The sequence below is a fragment of the Callospermophilus lateralis genome, chromosome 18, assembly GCF_048772815.1.
Source record: "Callospermophilus lateralis isolate mCalLat2 chromosome 18, mCalLat2.hap1, whole genome shotgun sequence".
Classification (NCBI taxonomy): domain Eukaryota; kingdom Metazoa; phylum Chordata; class Mammalia; order Rodentia; family Sciuridae; genus Callospermophilus; species Callospermophilus lateralis.
The window spans coordinates 17,381,917-17,401,119 of record NC_135322.1 but is presented as its reverse complement, the minus strand read 5'-3'; the positions used below and the strand labels follow the sequence as shown (position 1 = coordinate 17,401,119).

The window sequence follows — 19,203 nt, the reverse complement described above, 5'->3', positions numbered from 1 at the left end:
GCACGGGTGGGGCCTCCTAACTTTCCTGTATTCTCAAAGGTCCAGATTCCACATTAGGGAGGGACCAACTGACTTTGCTTGGTTCTCATTTGCCCGCGCTCCTCCTGGAAAGGGTGGCCGCCTCTCTTCACAGCGTTCCGATTGACTCAGATTCTTCCGTTAGTTCATCCCTCCGGGGCTCTCATTGGTTTATATTCCTTCCTGGGGGTGTGGCCATATCTCATTGGTCCTTGCTCACGGGCGTAAGGCGTCACGTCCTGGCGCTCGTCGCTTTCGCTGAACGTCATCGCAGGCGCCCATCCTGACGAAACCAGAGAGTAGACGGCAGGAACCTCTGCGACCACTGAGCAGAAACAGTAGTAGCAGCGACAAGGACGGCTGCAGCAATGGCCGGGGCGATGCCAGCCCCGGGGCTCCCGGGTGCAGGAGGACCCGTGGTCCCGGGCCCTGGTGCGGGCATCCCGGGCAAGAGTGGCGAGGAACGCTTGAAGGAAATGGAGGCGGAGATGGCCCTGTAAGGCCCGCGAGAGGGGGTGATAAAAGCCATGCCAGAACTAGAGCTACTGAACGCCTCCAGGCTGCGATAGGCTCGAGATATAACTCTGTCCTGGGGAAGTGGAATCTTCGGGGCGGGGGGCGGGTAGTGAAATGGAGACGTTGTCAGGGATGAAGGCGCTGTCGCGATGTACCCAGCGTTCCAGAATTGGTGCGAGGACCTGATCTTGGTGTATGTTCTGCTCCCCTAGATTTGAGCAGGAAGTTCTGGGGGCTCCAGTAACTGGAATCCCAACCGCTGTGCCTGCGGTGCCCACGGTCCCCACGGTCGAAGCGATGCAGGTCCCAGCAGCTCCTGTGATCCGCCCTATTATCGCGACCAACACATACCAGCAGGTAAGGCTGAGCTAAGGCATGTAAGGCAGCAAGTGTGTGAACACAGATAGGTGTTGACGTTTTGGCTTGTGAATTTAATTAGCATGTCAACTCATGTGCCACGATGCATAATATTTCTTTTTTGGGGGAGCTTACATTTAGAGCATGTTAGCTAATAGAACTTTCTGCAATGATGGTTATGTTCAGTACTTATTTAAAATTTATATTTAAGTTAAGTAATTCTTTGTCAATCTCAGTGAAATTTCAAGGGCTCAGTAACTAGCTATATATGACTAGTGGAAAGGGACTATTAAAACTAAGCCGGCACAGTAATCCCATCATCTTGGAAGGAGGATCTAGAGTTCAAAACCTGTCTCTGCAAAAGTCAGGCACTAAGTGAGACCCTGTCTCTAAGTAAAATACAAAACAGGGCTGGAGATTTGGCTCAGTGGTTGAGTGGCCCTGAGTTCAATCCCCTGTACCCTCAAAACAACAATAAAAAACTAAGTAAACATCATTCATTCTGTGAAAGTCATCCATTCTGCCAAAGAACAATTATTGGTTGTCTTCTATGTACCAGGCACTACTCTAGGCCTTGGACATTTAGCAGAGAACAAAACAAAACCAATCATTGCCTTTTTGGAATTTGTTAGACTAGGGAGAGAGAAGTCAAAGTGTGGTAAGAAAAGTAGTGTTTTATTAGCCCAGAGAAGGCCTTTCTGAGAAGGTGACATTTACCAAAGATATAAAGGATAACAAGGGAGGGAACCATGCAGATATCTGGAGGAAGAGAACTGCTAGTGAAGTGAGTGATCATGTTCAGCAGGGAGATCAGTGACTAAAGTGGAATAGGCAAAGAGGTAAGTGGGAGGAGATAAAGACAGAGATGATGGATGCCAGATCTTGTAGGACCATGTGGTTCACCATGAGAATCTTGGCTTTGCCTGGCACGATGCTACATGCCTGTAATCCCAGCAGCTATGAAGGCTGAGACTGGAGGATCACAGGTTCAAAGCCAGACTCAGCAACAGTAAGACACTAAGCAACTCAGTGAGACTCTATCTCTAAACAAAGTACAAAATAGGGCTGGGGGTGTGGCTTAGTGGTCGAGTGCCCCTGAGTTCAATCCCTGGCACCCAACCCACAGAGAGGAAAAAATAAAAGAACCTGGGCTTTTACTCTGAGATGGGAGCTGTTGAAGGATTTTAAGCAGAAAGATGATGTCATTCAACTTAGTTATAACAAGGTAGCTCTGTATGGCTGGAGAATAGACTGTAAGAGAGAAGGGCAGAATGCAGGAGACTGAGGAAGAGGTTACTGTATAATCTAAGCAAGATAATAATGTTAGCCGGAACCAGGGTGGTGACATGGTAGATGGGGGGGGACAGATTGGAAATAATTTTAGATAGTACCAAGTGCTGTGGAGAGTATGAAGCTGGGTGACGAAAGAAGTTGCTGCTAGAAGAAGCTAAAGACAGCTTTATCTAGTATGATTCTAAGAGCCTCCCTGAGGAGTGACATTTTAACTGAGACCTGACAGAGAGCCAGCCCCACACAGAACATGAAGGATGAAAGCCTTGGCTCCGGGAGTGGCCAGCCAGGGAGCACTAAGTCAGGCCTCTCACTCCAATCTCCTCCCCAACAGGTGCAACAGACTCTGGAGGCCCGGGCAGCTGCTGCAGCCACAGTAGTTCCTCCCATGGTGGGTGGCCCTCCTTTTGTGGGCCCAGGTAAGTAAAGAATGGCAAAATGAGGGGGTCAGGAGATCAGACAGGGTACAAAAAGGGATGCCCATGACTCCTCCCTCCATCCTCATCTCTTCCCTCCCAACAGTTGGCTTTGGCCCTGCTGATCGGAGTCACCTGGACAGTCCAGAGGCTCGAGAAGCCATGTTCCTACGGCGAGCAGGTAAGTCAGGAGCCAGGACACCCACATGTAACCAGGCATAATTGTTTAGGCAGTTCAGCCTCTTGCCTGAATCACTGCTTTAAATCTTCTGCATTCATCCCCACCTGATATGGTCATCTTTCTAAAGCACAAACCTTACTATGTACTTCCTTCCTGAGTTTCTCAAGTTAATTTGGTCCCTGCAAACCAACCCCCCTCTGTTACTCCCCAGCGTTTAACAACTTACAACAAGCTATGCAGTTTACTTATTTTGGTGATTATCATCATCATCTTTTGCTTCTTCTAAAATGTCAGCTCCACAAGGGGAACAAGTCTTGGTACCTGTGGCACAGAAAGCGTAACACACTATCTGTTGAGGGGATGAATAAATCAAACAAACATTAAGCTCCTCCTCCAGTGGTCAGACTCTATGTGGCCTGCTTCCTTGCAGAGAGAGATCCCCTCTGTTTCCCAAGATCCCTGAACATTGCTGAGATGTTCCAGCTGTGCTTTTGTTGCAGTCCCTTCTCTCCATTGCCCCTTGTAACTCAGCTGTGATCTTCCAACCTGTCCCCTCCACAGGCCACTCTACCATTTTCTACCTTTTGTTTTTCAGGTAACCCCTGTGTTCATTGTCAGTTTTTGTTACGTTATTTTTCATTTAGATATAAAATTTTGGTATGATCTCTGTTAAGTTTGTTAATAATGTTTTCTAAATCTATTATACTTTTTTTTATATGACATGAGAAGTATTAATATTTCTTACTCTTTTTTTTTTTTTTTTTTTGTACCAGGGATTGAACCCAGGGCACTCAACCACTCAACCACTGAGCCACATCCCCACCCCTTTTTTAATATTTTATTTAGAGACAGGGTCTCACTAAGTTGCTTAGGGCCTCATTAAATTGCTGAGGTTGGCTTTGAACTTGAAATCTTCCTGCCTCAGTGTCCAAAGCTGACATTTCTTACTCTTTACTATAGTTTTGGCAAAAAAAAAGCATGGCTGACTTAATCACCTCCCACACCTTCCAACGCTACTGTGGCTCCCCCATATCCTCAAAAAGATATCCGTGGCTTAGCCAAGAAGGCTGTGTTTAAAAGCTTGCTGATCCTTCAACCCTTGTCATGATGCTCTCTGGCCCTCCACTTCCTTGTGACAATCCCATTAAACTGAAAAAGGAAAAAGGTACTGCTTATAAAAGTTCTGCCTGCCAGTAACATTTCCACTCAATCCTTGGCCTAACTCTTCATTATCCTTTGAGTCTCAACTCACAGGTCTCTTTCTCCAAGAAACCTCGAATCTAGTCTAGGCTGGTTCTGGACTCTTGACAGCTCCCTGGCCTTCCCTCTCTTATCCTTGATCCCTCCACCTGAGCTTTCCCCCATTTCAGCCCTGACCATTCTGGGCTGTCAGTCTCTAGTGATGCATCTGTTCTCTCCTACTTTGAAACAGGAGCTCCCTGAGAACTCTTGGTCTATTAGTGGGTCCTTAGCACTGCCCACCACAGGGCTGGGGCCCACAGGAGATCCTTGTGGATACATTTTTGCTGAATGAACCCATGGAAAAACCTTCATATCTTCCAGAAGAGTCCCCAGACTCTTCTCCAGGATTTCTTGGATGCTGAGAGTACTCTCACACACATCTTACCCCAGTTGCCCCTGTCCCCCATGACACACACCCCCATCTCTCTTTCCCACAGCTGTGGCCCCTCAGAGGGCCCCTATCCTGCGTCCGGCCTTCGTCCCCCACGTGCTACAGAGAGCAGGTGAGGGGGCCAGGGTCATCATCCCTGCCACACAGCTTTTCCCCCAAGCCCTCCAGCTTCCCCACTAACACCCTGACAGATTCTGCTCTCTCTCCCGCAGCTGGTGCTCCCCGTCCAATGGCCCTGCGGCCCCCTCACCAGGCCCTTGTAGGACCCCCTCTTCCTGGGCCCCCTGGACCACCTATGATGCTGCCACCAATGGCTCGGGCCCCAGGACCCCCCCTGGGCTCTATGGCTGCTCTGAGGCCTCCCCTGGTGAGTGTGGACAGGGAACTAATATCAGAGGTACAGTGGGCAGGGTACTTGATCCTGACCCCATGTGATAGGTCTAAGTCTATCTTTCCCCTGGCTTCATTTCTTTGACTTTCTCTCTTAATCTTTGTTTGCCTCTGTCTTTCTCTGGTTTTTTCCCATGGCCAAACCTTTTTGAAGAGTAGAGAGAAACAGGCTGAGGGTCTATTTCTGTCTCTGTCTCTATTTTTCCTCTGATGTCCCTGTTTTTGTGTCTCGATGTTTTTACCTATGTCTGCCTGTCTCTTCCTCTCTGCTTATTTTTCTCCGTTTCTGTTTAACTAGAGACTTCCCTTTTGGGCCTGCTCTTTGGCTTTAGGGCCTTACTTTGTTGTGTGAGATGGGAATGGAAGTAAGATACAGATCTGTGATTTGACCCCCCTCATGCCCTCCTCTTGCTCACAGGAAGAGCCAGCAGCACCCCGAGAGCTGGGCCTAGGCCTGGGATTGGGCCTGAAAGAGAAGGAAGAAGCAGTGGTGGCAGCAGCAGCTGGGCTGGAAGAGGCTAGTGCAGCAGTGGCTGTGGGTGCAGGAGGTGCTCCAGCTGGCCCTGCAGTCATTGGGCCCAGCCTACCACTGGCCCTGGCAATGCCATTGCCAGAACCTGAGCCCCTGCCCCTCCCACTGGAGGTGGTACGTGGCCTTCTGCCCCCACTGCGCATTCCTGAGCTCCTGTCCTTGCGTCCACGACCCCGGCCCCCTCGGCCTGAGCCACCTCCTGGCCTTATGGCTCTTGAGGTAAGCAGGGAGCATAACAACAAGGGGACAGAAAGGGCTAGGAGGATAGGCAGAAGCCCATTAGTTTTCACACACAGGAAAACACGTAGTCCTCTCTCCAGAGGGTAGGAGGACTCGGGGGAAAAGGGAGGTAGACCCAAGTATTCCATACCTAGAATCATATCCAGTCCTGTAACTGGAGGCAGGACAGCTAGGGGCAAAGCAGAGTAGGACACTCTAACACCAAGCCCTTGGTACCCCACCCCCTTTCCTTTGCAGGTCCCAGAACCCTTGGGTGAAGACAAGAAGAAAGGGAAGCCAGAGAAATTGAAACGCTGCATTCGCACAGCAGCTGGGAGTAGCTGGGAGGACCCCAGCCTGCTGGAGTGGGATGCAGGTAAGTGGCTAAAGCATGAGTATTGATCAACCAGGGACAGGCCATGCTGCCTCCTTGGGCTATAGGCAGGGAAGGGGAGCCAGATAATTCTACAGCTCTTTGTAGTTAACCCAGACTGAGGCTCTGAGGGGCAGGTCCCTCCCCAACCACAGTCCAGAACTTGGTGGGGGTGATAGATACCTAGGTCTTTCTGGCCCCTGTTTTTACTCATGACAGACCTGCCATGCTAAAAGTCAAAAAAGAGCATTCTTTTTTCCCCAACTTTTTATGAAAAAAATTTTAAGTACAGAATGACATGAATGATTTATCTACCACCTAGATTCCAGTTAATATTTTGCTACATTCACTTTACTCCTCTGTGTATGTATACTTTTTGTTGTTGTTTTGCAGTGCTGGGGATGGAACCCTCACACATGCTGGGCAAGTGCTCTACCACTGAGCTACCCCAGCCCCTTGTCTTTTTCTCGGTCATTTGAAGCAAATTATAAGTGAAGTTATTCCATCATTTCTAAATACCTTAGTATTCATCTTCTTCTAAGACACTTTCTTTCATATCATAATACCATTACCTAAGAAAAGTAACAGTAATTTCATGACATCTTATAGCCAATTTGTATTCATATTTCCCCAGTTTTCTCAAAACATTCTTACAGCTATTTTTCCCAAGCCAGGATACATGTAGTTCTATGTCTCTACATTATATATATATTTTTTTGTTTTATTATGTTTAAATAGGGCTTAGAGAGCCGAGGGGGCACAGCTCAGTGGTAGGATCTTGTGTTCCATCCCCAGCAACCTAAATAAATAAATTATAGATAATCTGGGCTAAGCACAGTTAGATCCTGGGATTCACTTGACCAAGTCTCGAACCCAGGAGAAATGAGTGCTCATTCATATAAAGTAAGGCCTGGGAGGCATGGTGGGGTAGAAGTCAGTGGCATGTCTAGGTTTCAACCAGCACCTTTTGAGACAGGGTCTTGCTGAGTTGCTGAGGCTGACTTTGAAATTGTAATGCTTCTGTCTCAGCCTCCCAAGCTGTTGGGATTACAGACATGCTCCACCTCCTTGTGTTATGTATAATTTTTTCAAGTGTCCAGGCCAAATGTCTTAGAAGCTCCTACCCTCTTAGTTTGTCAGATTGTTTCCTCCTGGGATGGCTTAGCTTGTTCTCAAAGTGTCCTTAACCATCATAGAAGCCTGGGGCAACCATGGCGATAACTGAGGAAGAAAATAAACTTACCTCCCACCAAGTCCTTGACTTTTGCCTCCTATCCTGGGACAATATACCTGCCCCAGGTCAGGGCCAAGCAACCTTGACCCAGATGGGTCCAGTGTTGGTTTGGGACCCTAGATCTGAGACCTTGGTAGTTAGCCTTTAAAGCCTCATTTTCCTATCTCCAAAAATAAAATAATGATAAGTGCTTTCTGGGGATAGTGATTCATTGGGGTAGAGTATGATCAGTCTAGGCTCAGGCCTAGGATTGCCCAGGGATATACCCAAGAGTGGCAGCTGAGATCAGCTTTGGAGAAAGTCAAGGTAGAATTAGAGCAGCCTCTGCATAGCTGAAGAAAGGTGAAGCCTGTGGTGCTGAGGTGCCATGGTGGGAGGCTGGGGAGTGTCGGACCCAGGGGACATTTTTGGAGAGGTGTCCAGGAGACCAAGGAACAACAGGGTCTCAGAGGGAAGGCCGGGACCAGGTCAGAATTCAGGGCTTCTTCATGGGAATGTGTGACAGTCCTGGGTGAGAAAAAACAATACAGTTAGAGGTTAAAAGTGAGGACCCTGGAGCCAGATGCCAGAGCTCATGTCCCATCTGCCACCTCCTACTTGTGTAAGTTTGAAGCCGCTTGACCTCTCTGTGCCTCAGTGTGAAAGGGCTGTTGGGAGCATCAGATATGTAAACCCCCCAGGGTACTTGGCACAGGGTAAATACTACAAAGATGTTGGCTGTTATCACCAAGGATCCCGGGGTAGAGACTTTGGAAATAGAGGAAAGAGAGCTTAAGGATGCATCAGAAAAGATGGGTTCATTAAAATAGGGTGGACAGGGGCCAGCATCTGCTTCCTCTGACTTCTCTCTCCCAACCCCAGATGACTTCCGGATCTTCTGCGGGGATTTGGGCAATGAGGTGAATGATGACATCTTGGCACGTGCCTTCAGCCGCTTCCCATCCTTCCTTAAGGCTAAGGTGATCCGTGACAAGCGCACAGGCAAGACCAAGGGCTATGGCTTTGTCAGCTTCAAGGACCCAAGTGACTATGTGCGCGCCATGCGTGAGATGAATGGTGGGTGAGGCTTTCCCTAGGGGCAGTGGGTATGGCAGGCATCTGGCCTAAGCCTTACCCCTTAAGCCTGACCTTAAGTCCTCCTGTCCCACAGGGAAATATGTGGGCTCACGCCCCATCAAGCTTCGTAAGAGCATGTGGAAGGACCGGAACCTGGATGTGGTCCGCAAGAAGCAGAAGGAAAAGAAGAAGTTGGGACTGAGATAGGGTCTGTGGCTGGGCACCCGCTCCCATCCGGCCGGGCGCTGGCTCCTCCCCAGAGCTGTCTTTGGAAAACCCTAAACTATCCACACACTTGCCCCAAAACCAGTTTCAATAAATTTACGTTCATTTCCACCCCTGGCTGTGCTTGGAAGAACTCTTTGGGTACCAGGCTTTTCCCTCACCTGAGAATGTGAGTAGCCTTGAAGTTTTACCTAGGCAAAACATCCAGATGGGCATTTTGAGCCCCTACTATGTGCCCATTACCTCCACTTAAAAACTCTTAAGTGCATACTGAGTGCTGCCTATTCCAGAGCAGGAAGAAAGGCTTTGGGAAGGTAACAGCCAAGTTGAGGCTCAGATTTCAGATCAGTTTCCACACACCAGCCTGTGTTATCAGCATCAAGATAGGAGGTCTCCTAGACCTTGCCTTCTGGAGCTCACAGCCTTTAGGCTTTAAGCAGTCAGCAAACTCTCATCGAGGGCCTGGATGATGCTGGGTGACAGCATCATCAGCGGTGACAAACGACAAACAGTCCTGTACCCTGCTTCCTCAGAGTTTATGGTTCACTGTCAGAGAATAGGCCCAGACTGGCCAGGGCCAACAGGGGGATCCCTGGGGGTCAGGGAGGGCTTCCTAAAGAACTGTCCACTCAGGTTTTCTTCCTGCCATTCTTACTCTGGATCGCTGTTTAGTTTCTTCCCTCTGCCATAATGTCAGCCAACTTGCCTTGCGTGGGTCTCTCAGTGCCCTCTGTTTCTTGTCTCTAGATATCTGTATCTCTGGGTCTTTTTCCTTCTTGGAGCTTGCCTCCACCTGCTGAAGAAGTGTCCAAGCAGGACCTTGAGCACCAGGCTAAGAGCTTAGGCTTTACCCTAAAGGCAGCAGAGAACCTGAGAAGCTGGGACAACGGTCAGGTAGCAAGTAGGAACTGACTGGCATCATATACTATGGGTTTAGAAAACCAAGGGACCACCACTAAGCACTGGAGGTCTGGAAAGAGGTTAGGGTAGGTTCTAAGGGGCTTGCAGGGTTGGACTGCGGGAAAGGAATGAAAATCTCCCAGGGATGCAGCCATAGAGCCCTGGGCTAGGGGGTAAGTCAGGGAAGGACTGGGGCTGGGGGCTGGGAGCAGCAATACCAAGGCCTCTCAGGAAGGAGATCACCCAGGAGAGGTATCAAATTTCTTCTGTTCCTGTCTTCCCCTCTCTTACTGCCTCCTCTCTGACGTCATATTTTCCAGTCTGGTCTGAGAGGTGAGGGCCTCCCTCCTTGGCAGGAAGTGCCCTTAGCCCCCTGCCACCTGGGCTGGACCTCCCAGTTTCAGGACCCTCAAACCCCTTTTCCCTATCACTAGCCCTTCCTATCCCTGATCTGCTTACTGCAACCTCTGGGACAGGAAGGACATGGAAAGAGAGAGTGATTCCGGAAAGAAGGGTTGTTAAAGTAAGCACAGGAGTCTTGTCAAGGACCCAGAGAGATATGCACAGAGATGGAGAGGAAGAGCAGGCAAAGATACAGAGATGGAGGGAGAGGGGAAAGCTCAGGCAGAGTGATAAGAATTATTAGAGACTGCAATGAGAAGGGAGGTGGGGAGAAAACTCAGAGAGATGGAGAAGATGAGAACACTCAGAGAAGGGAGGGAGCAAGACTTGTCTGAGATACTGAGTGACCTCACTGGATTCAGTCAGTCCTGGTGCAACAGGGACCACAGCTGGGGACACCAACCAGGGGAGAAGCACATGGAGACAGACAGGAAAGAGGCCAGCTTCAGGGAAAGGAGGCCAGGACTCCCTTCCGATACATGGAGTAAATGGATGGAGTTATACCCCAGGGCTCAATGGATTGCTCCCGCTGGGTTCTAATCCCAGTTCCAAGTGACTCTCCCTCTTGAGGTCAGTTTCCCTTCTGTAAAATGAACAGGAAAGCAGTGCTCTCCACACAACTCCTACCTCCAGAATGACAAATATTTTATGAAGCTGAATGAATATTGGTAACTCTCCATATTTAAAAAGATTCTTTCTAGCAGTAAATATTTATTTATTTGTATAGGAGGTCTGGCACAAACACAGTATCTAAGGCCAGGTTACCTGAGGTTAGGGTTGCCAAACAGCATATAGCAATATGGAATACCTACTTATGAATTTCAGATAAACATGTTCCTGTGTATTCATTTTTAAAAGCAAGTTACAGGCATTATAGCTCTTCAACCCTGAATATCTGTGTTTATTTCTTCACAGAGACATCTTCCATAAAATGCCATCACCACATCTAATAACTCCATGTGATATCTCATTGAATTTATACTCAAAATTTTCCAGTTTCAAACTTAGAGCATGGAAGTACATGGGCTTTGGAAAGAGAAGTGGGAGGATGTCTGCCTCAATTTCTTCCTTCATAAAACAGGGATGAACAGTATCTACCTCATAAAATGGACCTTCATTAAATGAAGGACCTTTGCACGTGATTCTCTGGCATATAAAATACAACAGGCCCTCACTTAAGGTTAGCTATTGTTATTACTAGCGATTATCATTCAGGTTGTTGATGTTACTATTATGATTGAAACTCCTGGGGAGCAGCTCCAGGAGGCCCTCCCCCGCTGAGCCTGTTGGGGGGCGGGGATTTGGGGGATTCGGATTCAGGTTCTCCTCCTTCCACCCCACCCCACTCCACATTCACCCTGCCGATTGTGACGTCAGCTGGGAAGGGGGTATCTGGCCGGAAATCCCTCTTCCTGTTGCAGATAAGGCCGGTGCAGCCCAACTGACCCCAGGTCCTCCTCCCCCACCACCTCCCATGTCGCAGGATCAAATCCCCAAGTCTGAGCACCTCTCCACTAAGCCCCTCGCCCCGTCCTCATCACCCCGTAAACACCTCTCGGATGAGACTCGCCCAGCCCGCTGTCCCCCAAAAGCTCTCGTCCAAGCTCAAAATGCCCACCCTGGCAATGATACAGCTTCAGAGCCAGTGGCATCCCTGAGGCCGGGGGCGCCACTCGGCCCCGCCCCAACCCCTGCAACCTGACCCAAGCTGCGACCCCCTGCTCTGACGTCTCGGAAAATTCCCCCCTGCCCAGGCTCCCGAGGGAGGGGGTGCATGGTATGAAATGGAGCTGAGACCCCCGGTTGCTGGCAGAGGAACTCACCAGAGGTGAGCCACGCCACGAACTGGGGATGGATGGATGCCTGGGTGTCTGGGTTAGGGAGGGACCCGGGTTTCTAGATTCCCGAGAAGTACGGGGCCTGGATTCCTGGGCCTCAGTGACTAAAAGGACTTAAGACTCCTCACTCCTCCTTTGAGAGGAAAGGGAACTGGAGGCCAAGATTTCAGGTTCCTGTAGAAGGAGGGAACAAAAGCTGGATCCTGGGTCTGAGGGAGGCAAGGGCAGGGGCCCATATTCCAGGGTCCCTAAGGGTCCTCCTTTGCCCATTGCACTTTTCCCTACCCAGAATATTCAGAAGGAGCATCCATGGACTTGTGGAATGGGGATGAAGCATCACCACAGGAAGTGCCTCCGGGGAACCAGCTGTCAGGGTTGGGTAGGCGGCTGGGGCTGAGACACTACGTGTGGGGAGGGTGCCGGGGTAAGGGCCTCTGCTGACTCCTGACCGGCCTTGACGTCCTTCTTGTCTGCAGAAGGCACTGAATTTGGCTTCTATTTCCCTGAACTGGCACTCCAAGGAGAAACGCCGACAGCGGAGACAAGCTGGAAAGGTTCGCTCCCGGGTTGGGAGCCCTGTGTCCTGGAGGAGGAAGGCTAGGTTCCTAGGACTAAGGGAAGAGGGCACTCCCGGACTCCCGAGGTCAAAGAAAGAGAGGGTCCTGAGTCCTGAGTGAATAACTCCCAACCCCTGACACGTAAAGACCAGTGGATGGGTGGGTGGTTGAAGAGGTCTCCAAATCTTCCGCCCTTTCTTGAACTCAGCTGCGATCTAATCCCTCACAGGATTTCCAGAGCTGGACTGGAGTCCCTCCTTAGCACATCCAGAAGCTTCATGGGGGGCAGGTGAGTGTATGCAGAGGGGCGGTGGGAGAAGGGGTCCGGAGGTGCTGGGTCTGGAAGTTTAGAATCCCCCTCCCCATTCTTTGAAGCGGATCAGGGCTAGGACTGGAGATGCCTGCATCCAAGGTGGCATGGTGTTGATCTGGGGACCGTGGACAGGAGGCACCAGGAGTGACAGCTAGAACTCTCAAGGGGTCCAGGACCCCTGCGCTCCCCTCACTTGTGGTCTGTACCTCCTCACAGAGCCAGCCCCTCAGGCCCTGGCGTGGTCAGGAGACTGGGCAGACCTGTCCGGCACCACCTGCACTGCCTCGGACCCTTGGAACCACGCCTCCCAGATCCTGGGCCCCGCCCCTGGTCCTGTCCCCTTCACTGGTTCCGAAGGGACGGTGGGCCAGAACTGTGACACCACGTGGTCGCACGTCCAGGCTGCCAGAAACACCATCCGCTGGGACTGTTCTGTGGGCTCCCACGGCGCCACCTACTGGGGCAATGGCCTCAGCGGGGAACCGCGCGCGGACTGTGCCATTTCGTGGAGTGGGCCTGTGGGTTCGAACTGTGCCACCTCGTGGGATCCGGGGCTGCATACAGAGTGCAGCATCTCCTCGAAGGGGTACCAGAGTTCAGCTGTCACCACTCTCTCTGAACAGAGTCAGCAGTCTGACCGGGATGCCTTGGCTCCTTACCCCAAAACTAACCACCGAGGTGAGAGGTCCTGGAAGACTGACGAGGTAGCGAAGCCAGAGTAACGTGGCGGTGCCGGGGCACCTAAGGGGGCAGACCCAGGAAACTGGCAGTGAAAGGAGGGATTTAGGTACCCGAGAACTCGAGGGGAGGGGCGAGAGGACTAAGACTCTGATGGTCTTCTAAAGACCGAGGGGACGAGGATCCAGGCTCCTGGATTATGTCAGAGGAAAGAGATAAGGGTTTGGACGCCCGAATCTCCAGGATGGAAAGGCCAAACTCCTAAATCTCCTAGATGGGGACTCTGGACCTCTGGGTCCCTGAGGCCGACACTTGATTCCTTTATACGGAGGGATCCGAACTCAAGGATCCCCAAGGAGGGGACATTTGGACTCCTGTTGGAGTCTTAGATCATCCAAAAGGCGAGGTCTGGGGCTAGGAAGCCTGAGTGTTCACCTGCCTTCACCCCTCAGGTCCCATTCAGCTGTGGCAGTTCCTCCTGGAGCTGCTCCACGATCAGGCGCGTAGCAGCTGCATCCGCTGGACTGGCAACAGCCGCGAGTTCCAGCTGTGCGACCCCAAAGAGGTGGGGCAGCTCCCCTACCCCGCTAGCCCGCCCAACCCCGGGTCGACTCTAATCTAACCTCATCCTGCCGTTCACTGTGCCTAACCCTCGGCCCCGCCCCCCTCCGCCCTCTCTGGACCGCGTTTAAAATGAGTCGGGTTTCAGCCTCAACCAACCCCATTCAATCCACCTAGGCGGTGCCAGACCCGCGTCCAGACCACCCGAGCCGGGTCCCCAAGTCCGGGTCCCCAAGTCCGCTCCCCCGATCCTGTCTCGGCCCCGCCCCACCGGCCGCTGACGAAGTCCCCCCTCCGACCTAGGTGGCACGGCTGTGGGGCGAGCGCAAGAGGAAGCCCGGCATGAATTACGAGAAGCTGAGCCGAGGTCTACGCTACTACTACCGCCGCGACATCGTGCGTAAGAGCGGTGGGCGCAAGTACACGTACCGCTTCGGGGGCCGAGTGCCCGGTATACCCGGTCGGGACTCCGAGGACAGTCAAGGAACAGAGATCCAATAAAAATATCCGCTCAAACCTCCTAGCGCGTGCTTGTCTGTGTCCTTCCCACCGCACTGACTAGACCCGCCAGAAAGCCTAAGTGTGCACCCCCGCATTTAGGAGTTTGGCCTCCCCACTTCGGAGATTTCAAGCGTCGGATCCTCATCTCACATCATCCTGGGTCCCCATCCCTTTGGCCCCTAGATTACCAGGGTCTAGGTATTCCCCTCTTTTTTTTTTTTTCTTAATATGTGTATTTTTTAGTAGTAGTTGGATACAATACCTTTATTTTATTTATCCGCTTAGCCCCAACACCCGCCCCTTCTTTTGAGAGCTCTTAGCTACCTAAGCCCTGCCCCTCTGCTACAGTCCCCCTTAGGCCATAGGCCCCTCCTTACCAATATACCTTGGCTCCTCCTGCAGCCTAAACAGCTCATCTCAACGATTAATTTTGGAGTTAAGAAGCCACCCACCTTTCTGGCTGCAAGATCCCAAGACACAACCGTGACTTTGAGAACCAGACCTAATTTAGGGAATCAGTTGTGTGCCACCCTGTTGGGACATACAAAGGAATCCAACCTAGTATCCTCAAGGTCTACTGTGTGTCTGCCATGGGCAGGGACTTTCTTTTTTTTTTTTTTTTTTTTTTTTTTTTTTTTTTTTTTTTTTTAGTGAGAGAGGAGAAAGAGAGAGAGAGAGAGAGAATTTCAATATTTATTTTTTAGTTATCGGCGGACACAACATCCCCGTCTGTACGTGGTGCCGAGAATCGAACCTGGGCCGAACGCATGCCAGGTGAGCGCGCCACCACTCGAGCCACATCCCCAGCCCATGGGCAGGGACTTTCAAAGGAATCAGCCCTGATACAGTGTATCAGTCAGCTTTTTCACTGCTGTGATTAAAAGACTTGACAAGAACAATTGTAGAGGAGGAAAAGTTTATTTGGGGACTCATGATTTCAGAGGTCTCAATCCATAGGCAGAGGCTGTATTCCTCAGGTCTCCAGGTGAGGCAGAACATCATGGCAGAAGAGTGTGACAAAGGGAGTCAGCTCACATGATGATCAGAGACAGACTCCACTCCCCCCATACACAATATACCTCAAGCAACATCCCCAATGCCATCTTCTCCAGCCACACCCTACCCTACCCACCTTCAGTTATCACTCAGTTAATCCCTATCAAGGAATTGGGTTAAGGCTGATTGGGTTAAAGCTCTCACAACCTAATCATTTCTCCTCTGAACTCTCTTGCATTGTCTCGCATGTGAGCTTTTGGGGAAGCCCTCACATCCAAACCATAGCATAAGGCTTGAATATGGTTTGTTCCCCCAATATATGTGGGAATTTAATTATGTTAATGGTATTAGGAGAGTAAAAACTATGGTGTTTAGAGGTGGCCAGTTTGGGAATTGATTAGATTAGATAAGGTCCTTATAGCAGAATCCCCACAATTGAATCCTGTGGCTTTATGAAGAAAAGGAGACACAGACAGGAGTAGGTCAGGAGCTGCCACTTGGGAACCAAGCGCCCCTTAGCTTTGAGTGATGAGAGTGTGGAGCTGTGGCAAGCCAGCCATGGGCTGTGTGTGTGAACTATGAGCATTGAGGGCACAGGGTAGACTGAACCGATTTGCTCTTCTGTCTGGGCAGGTGACTTATGGTCTTTTTTCCTACTCTGCCTAAGATCCCCACACAGCCCCTGAGATGGGCGTGGCCTTCCTAGATGTCAGTCAACCTGCTGACAGCAAGATGTCAGGAAGCTAGACTCAACCCCCTGAAACCTGACCCCTTGCCTTATTTGAATGGCTTCTCCCCAGTAAAAGAGTTCAGCATGAGCTCTTGGCTCTTTCCTGCCTGCCTTGACCCCTTGTGGGAGCTGCGGCTGAGGAGCAGTCACTGAACCCAAAGAAAAGTTACTTTCTGTATCTATGTCTTTATTTACTCTCCAAATTCACTTGGAGTAACCCTGACCGGTTTAGTTGTGTGATGGGACAGGAGTGTTCCCTGTCTCTCATGCTATGAGCTGCCTCAAAACCCTGTCCCCCCACCAAAAAAAAGGGGGGCCAGGGATATACTCAATAGTAGAGCACCCCTGGGTTTAATGCCAGTATCACAAAACAAAACACATGCCAACAAGAAGGTCATTCATCATAAAGGATATAGTCAATGGGAACCCCTGGACAGAGTCTGAGCTATCCTGTTTGGATCTTATATCTCTAGAATGGCCAGCCAAAGTAAAACTCTTCATAAATTATGCCACCTCAGGTACTTCCTTATAGTAATGAAAATCTGATTAACACAAGACCCAATTATGGAAGTTCATTGGCCGTGTACCCTTGCAGATAAGACTCAGACTACAAAAAGGATTTACTTAATGCCTTCCCAGTGCTAGGGATCATCAAGGAATTAGACCTAATGTTTGGCTCCCCCAACACCAAAGGTACTCTGATTTCCTGTTCCAAGTTAGAAAACAGAGAACCAAGACCTAGATTCTAATGAGAGCTTACTGGGAATTTACTGAGAACCCATCCCTTCTGGGAACTCTAAGTCCCTACAGAGAACCTACTGTATGGTCCTCCTGCATGATAGTGGGCATATACCATCAAAACATCCCTGAACCCTGCCCTCAGGAAGCTCACAGTGCTCCAGGAAGACAGATCCCAGACCCATCATCAGATAGGGACATACCAGAATGGTCAGGGCTAGGATGAAGCACTCCAGAGGAATACATACGAGAGCCCAAAAGGAGGCAACTGACCTCGCCCAGGAGCAGGAGAGACAGGGAAGACTTTCTGGAGGAAGAATCAAGTGATTTGAGAAGTAGGTGGGCAAAGAATGTTTCAGGCAGAATAAACAGCAAGAGCAAAGGCTCAGAGGTGGAAAATCTCACAGCATCATTCAATAACACCGGTGTGGCTAGAAAGAGGAATGTAGGCCAGTTCACAAAGAGTTCACTAAGGATCCATGAGCCATGATGAAGAGTCTGAACTCTGTCTCCAGGGCACTGGAGAGCCATAGAGGGGTTTGAACAGGAGAGGGATTTGGGTTTTAGGAAGATCTTAGTGAAGAGGAGGGATGCATTACCCAACAAATCTCTTGTTGAAATAAATGAAGATAGTCCAAGTAAAGTGGTGTGCTGATACACATTAAGGGGCAGATAAATTGTGGGTGATATTACTTAGAAACACAGTCCTATTGATCAGCTAAATACTAGGCATTCTATGATACTGAGACTTTCATATTCTTTCTCCATATTTTCTTTATAACTTAATCCTTCCCATGTAAATCTTTCATTTCTGAGCTATGGTAGTTACTAACACTATCCTACCAGAAACAGATAACAGGGTCCATGAGTCATTTCTGTTCAGATTAAGTTCCATTATGCGCACAACAATATTTAGTAGAGTTAGACATGACCAGGGCCAGTCAGGGCCTTCTTTTACATTTCTCAGCCAAGGATAACAGAAAAGAGGTTCTCATTTTGGTTCCTAGAATGGGAAAGAGAACATCCTGCATGATTGGTGTCTACAGTTCATTTTTTTTCACAGTTCTTAAACGACTTGCTCATGGCTAAGCTGAACTGTACAGTAGCTGAAGAAATTATCTTCAAGCACAGATTGGTTTATAATGACAATGTATATCTGCTAAATATTCAATTTGATGAGGTTGAGAGAATCAGAACATGGACTACAATGGCAAGGGGTAATTGGAAGAAAAACTGGCTCCCTAAGAAAGAAGGTGCTTTAACCTCTCTTCATTCCCAAATGAGAAAAACCATTAGTCAAATGTGTTCCTTCCTTTCTCTCTTCTCTACTTTCTTCCTTTCTCACTTTATTGGTTATTTCCTTCTTATCTCTCACTCTCCATCCCTTCTTTGATTTCTTTCTAAGAGAAGATGTCTCAGTTTACTTTTCATATTTACTTCTCACAAACTAGTCATTTGGAAAATAAAGCTCTATGGGAACCATATACATTTATATTAGGTATCATTACTCTGAATTGTTTTTAGTTGAAAAACTTGAAAAATATATTTTAAAAGTATACACACTCAATTAAAACATTAGTTTTTTTGGTTGTTTAATTTATTTTCTTATACAATGAGCCATACATGTCCAGGGTCTAGTGAGAATCCTTACATTGTTTTGCTAGGAACAGAACCAAAAACAAACAAACAAACAAAATTTTTTTAAAAAGAGGAGGGATGCAGCAAACAAATAGGTAATTCCACAAATGATTGCATTGTTGATGGGCACAGAACAAGAGGTCCTTGATCCAGTTAGAACTTAATGCTGCTTCAAAGACAATATATGGAAAACTTCAGAAGCTAGACTAAGGAGAGGGAGAAAACAATTCTCTTAAATACCTCCCTCTACTAGTCCTCAGCTGTCCCACTTACTTATTCATTTAAAAATATTTATAGAGCACCTCCTATGTGTCAGGCACTATTTTAGATGGGCTGGTGAATAAGACAGACAAAAACTGCTTCTTTATGATGCCTCTATTCTATTGAAAAGACAAAAAGGAGTAAACATGATTTAAAGAAAGGAGAAGGAAAAAGCTGTGGAGTCGGGAAGGAGGATGGAGACTGACAAAATGGCAATTTTAAATAGTAGGTCTGAGAAGGACTCATCCAGATGGTGAATCTGAGCAAACTGAATGCTCTCCCTAGCCATCTAGGGAGAGCATTCCAAGCTCAGGGAACCACAAGGGCAAAAGCACTTAAGGGAAAGCCAAACTGTATGTTTGGGAACAGCTGGAAGTGTGCCTGGAGTGGTGAGGACAGGGGACTAGATGAAGGTATAAAGGGGCCAAATTAAGTAGATCATTTGTAAGGAGCTTGGCTTTAGATTAAGAGTCAGATCAAAACCTGGGGTGGGGGAAGTTCTGGGCTGAGGAAGAGGCTCCTTCTGACAGAGGTGTTAACAGAATTCCTTATTACTCGGCCATAAATAAAAATGAAATTATGGCATTTGCCAATAAATGGATGGGACTGGAGACTATCATGCTGAGTGAAATAAGCCAATCCCCCAAAAC

The 19,203-nt window shown here is 49.0% G+C and overlaps 2 protein-coding genes across 4 annotated transcripts; both read left to right on the top strand.

Annotated features, from left to right (window-relative positions):
• The first annotated feature begins 287 nt into the window (after positions 1-287).
• Rbm42 (RNA binding motif protein 42) lies at positions 288-8,551 on the top strand. 3 transcript variants are annotated; one of them, XM_076838131.2, is made up of 10 exons: positions 288-514; positions 747-891; positions 2,516-2,600; positions 2,704-2,778; positions 4,458-4,523; positions 4,624-4,778; positions 5,220-5,552; positions 5,811-5,928; positions 8,021-8,215; positions 8,310-8,551. In XM_076838131.2, the coding sequence occupies exons 1-10, from the start codon at positions 387-389 to the stop codon at positions 8,420-8,422; spliced, it is 1,413 nt and encodes a 470-aa protein (XP_076694246.1). In that variant the 5' UTR covers positions 288-386; the 3' UTR covers positions 8,423-8,551. The 3 variants fall into 3 exon arrangements, with proteins under 3 accessions (XP_076694246.1, XP_076694245.1, XP_076694247.1); XM_076838130.2 differs by having other exon boundaries at positions 4,603-4,778; XM_076838132.2 differs by lacking the exon at positions 4,458-4,523.
• Positions 8,552-11,889: 3,338 nt separating this feature from the next.
• Positions 11,890-14,190, top strand: Etv2 (ETS variant transcription factor 2). Its single transcript, XM_076837544.2, has 6 exons — positions 11,890-11,959; positions 12,057-12,146; positions 12,367-12,426; positions 12,667-13,128; positions 13,581-13,693; positions 13,993-14,190. Exons 1-6 carry the CDS (start codon positions 11,890-11,892, stop codon positions 14,188-14,190), a joined length of 993 nt encoding a protein of 330 aa, XP_076693659.2.
• The last annotated feature ends 5,013 nt before the right edge of the window (positions 14,191-19,203 follow it).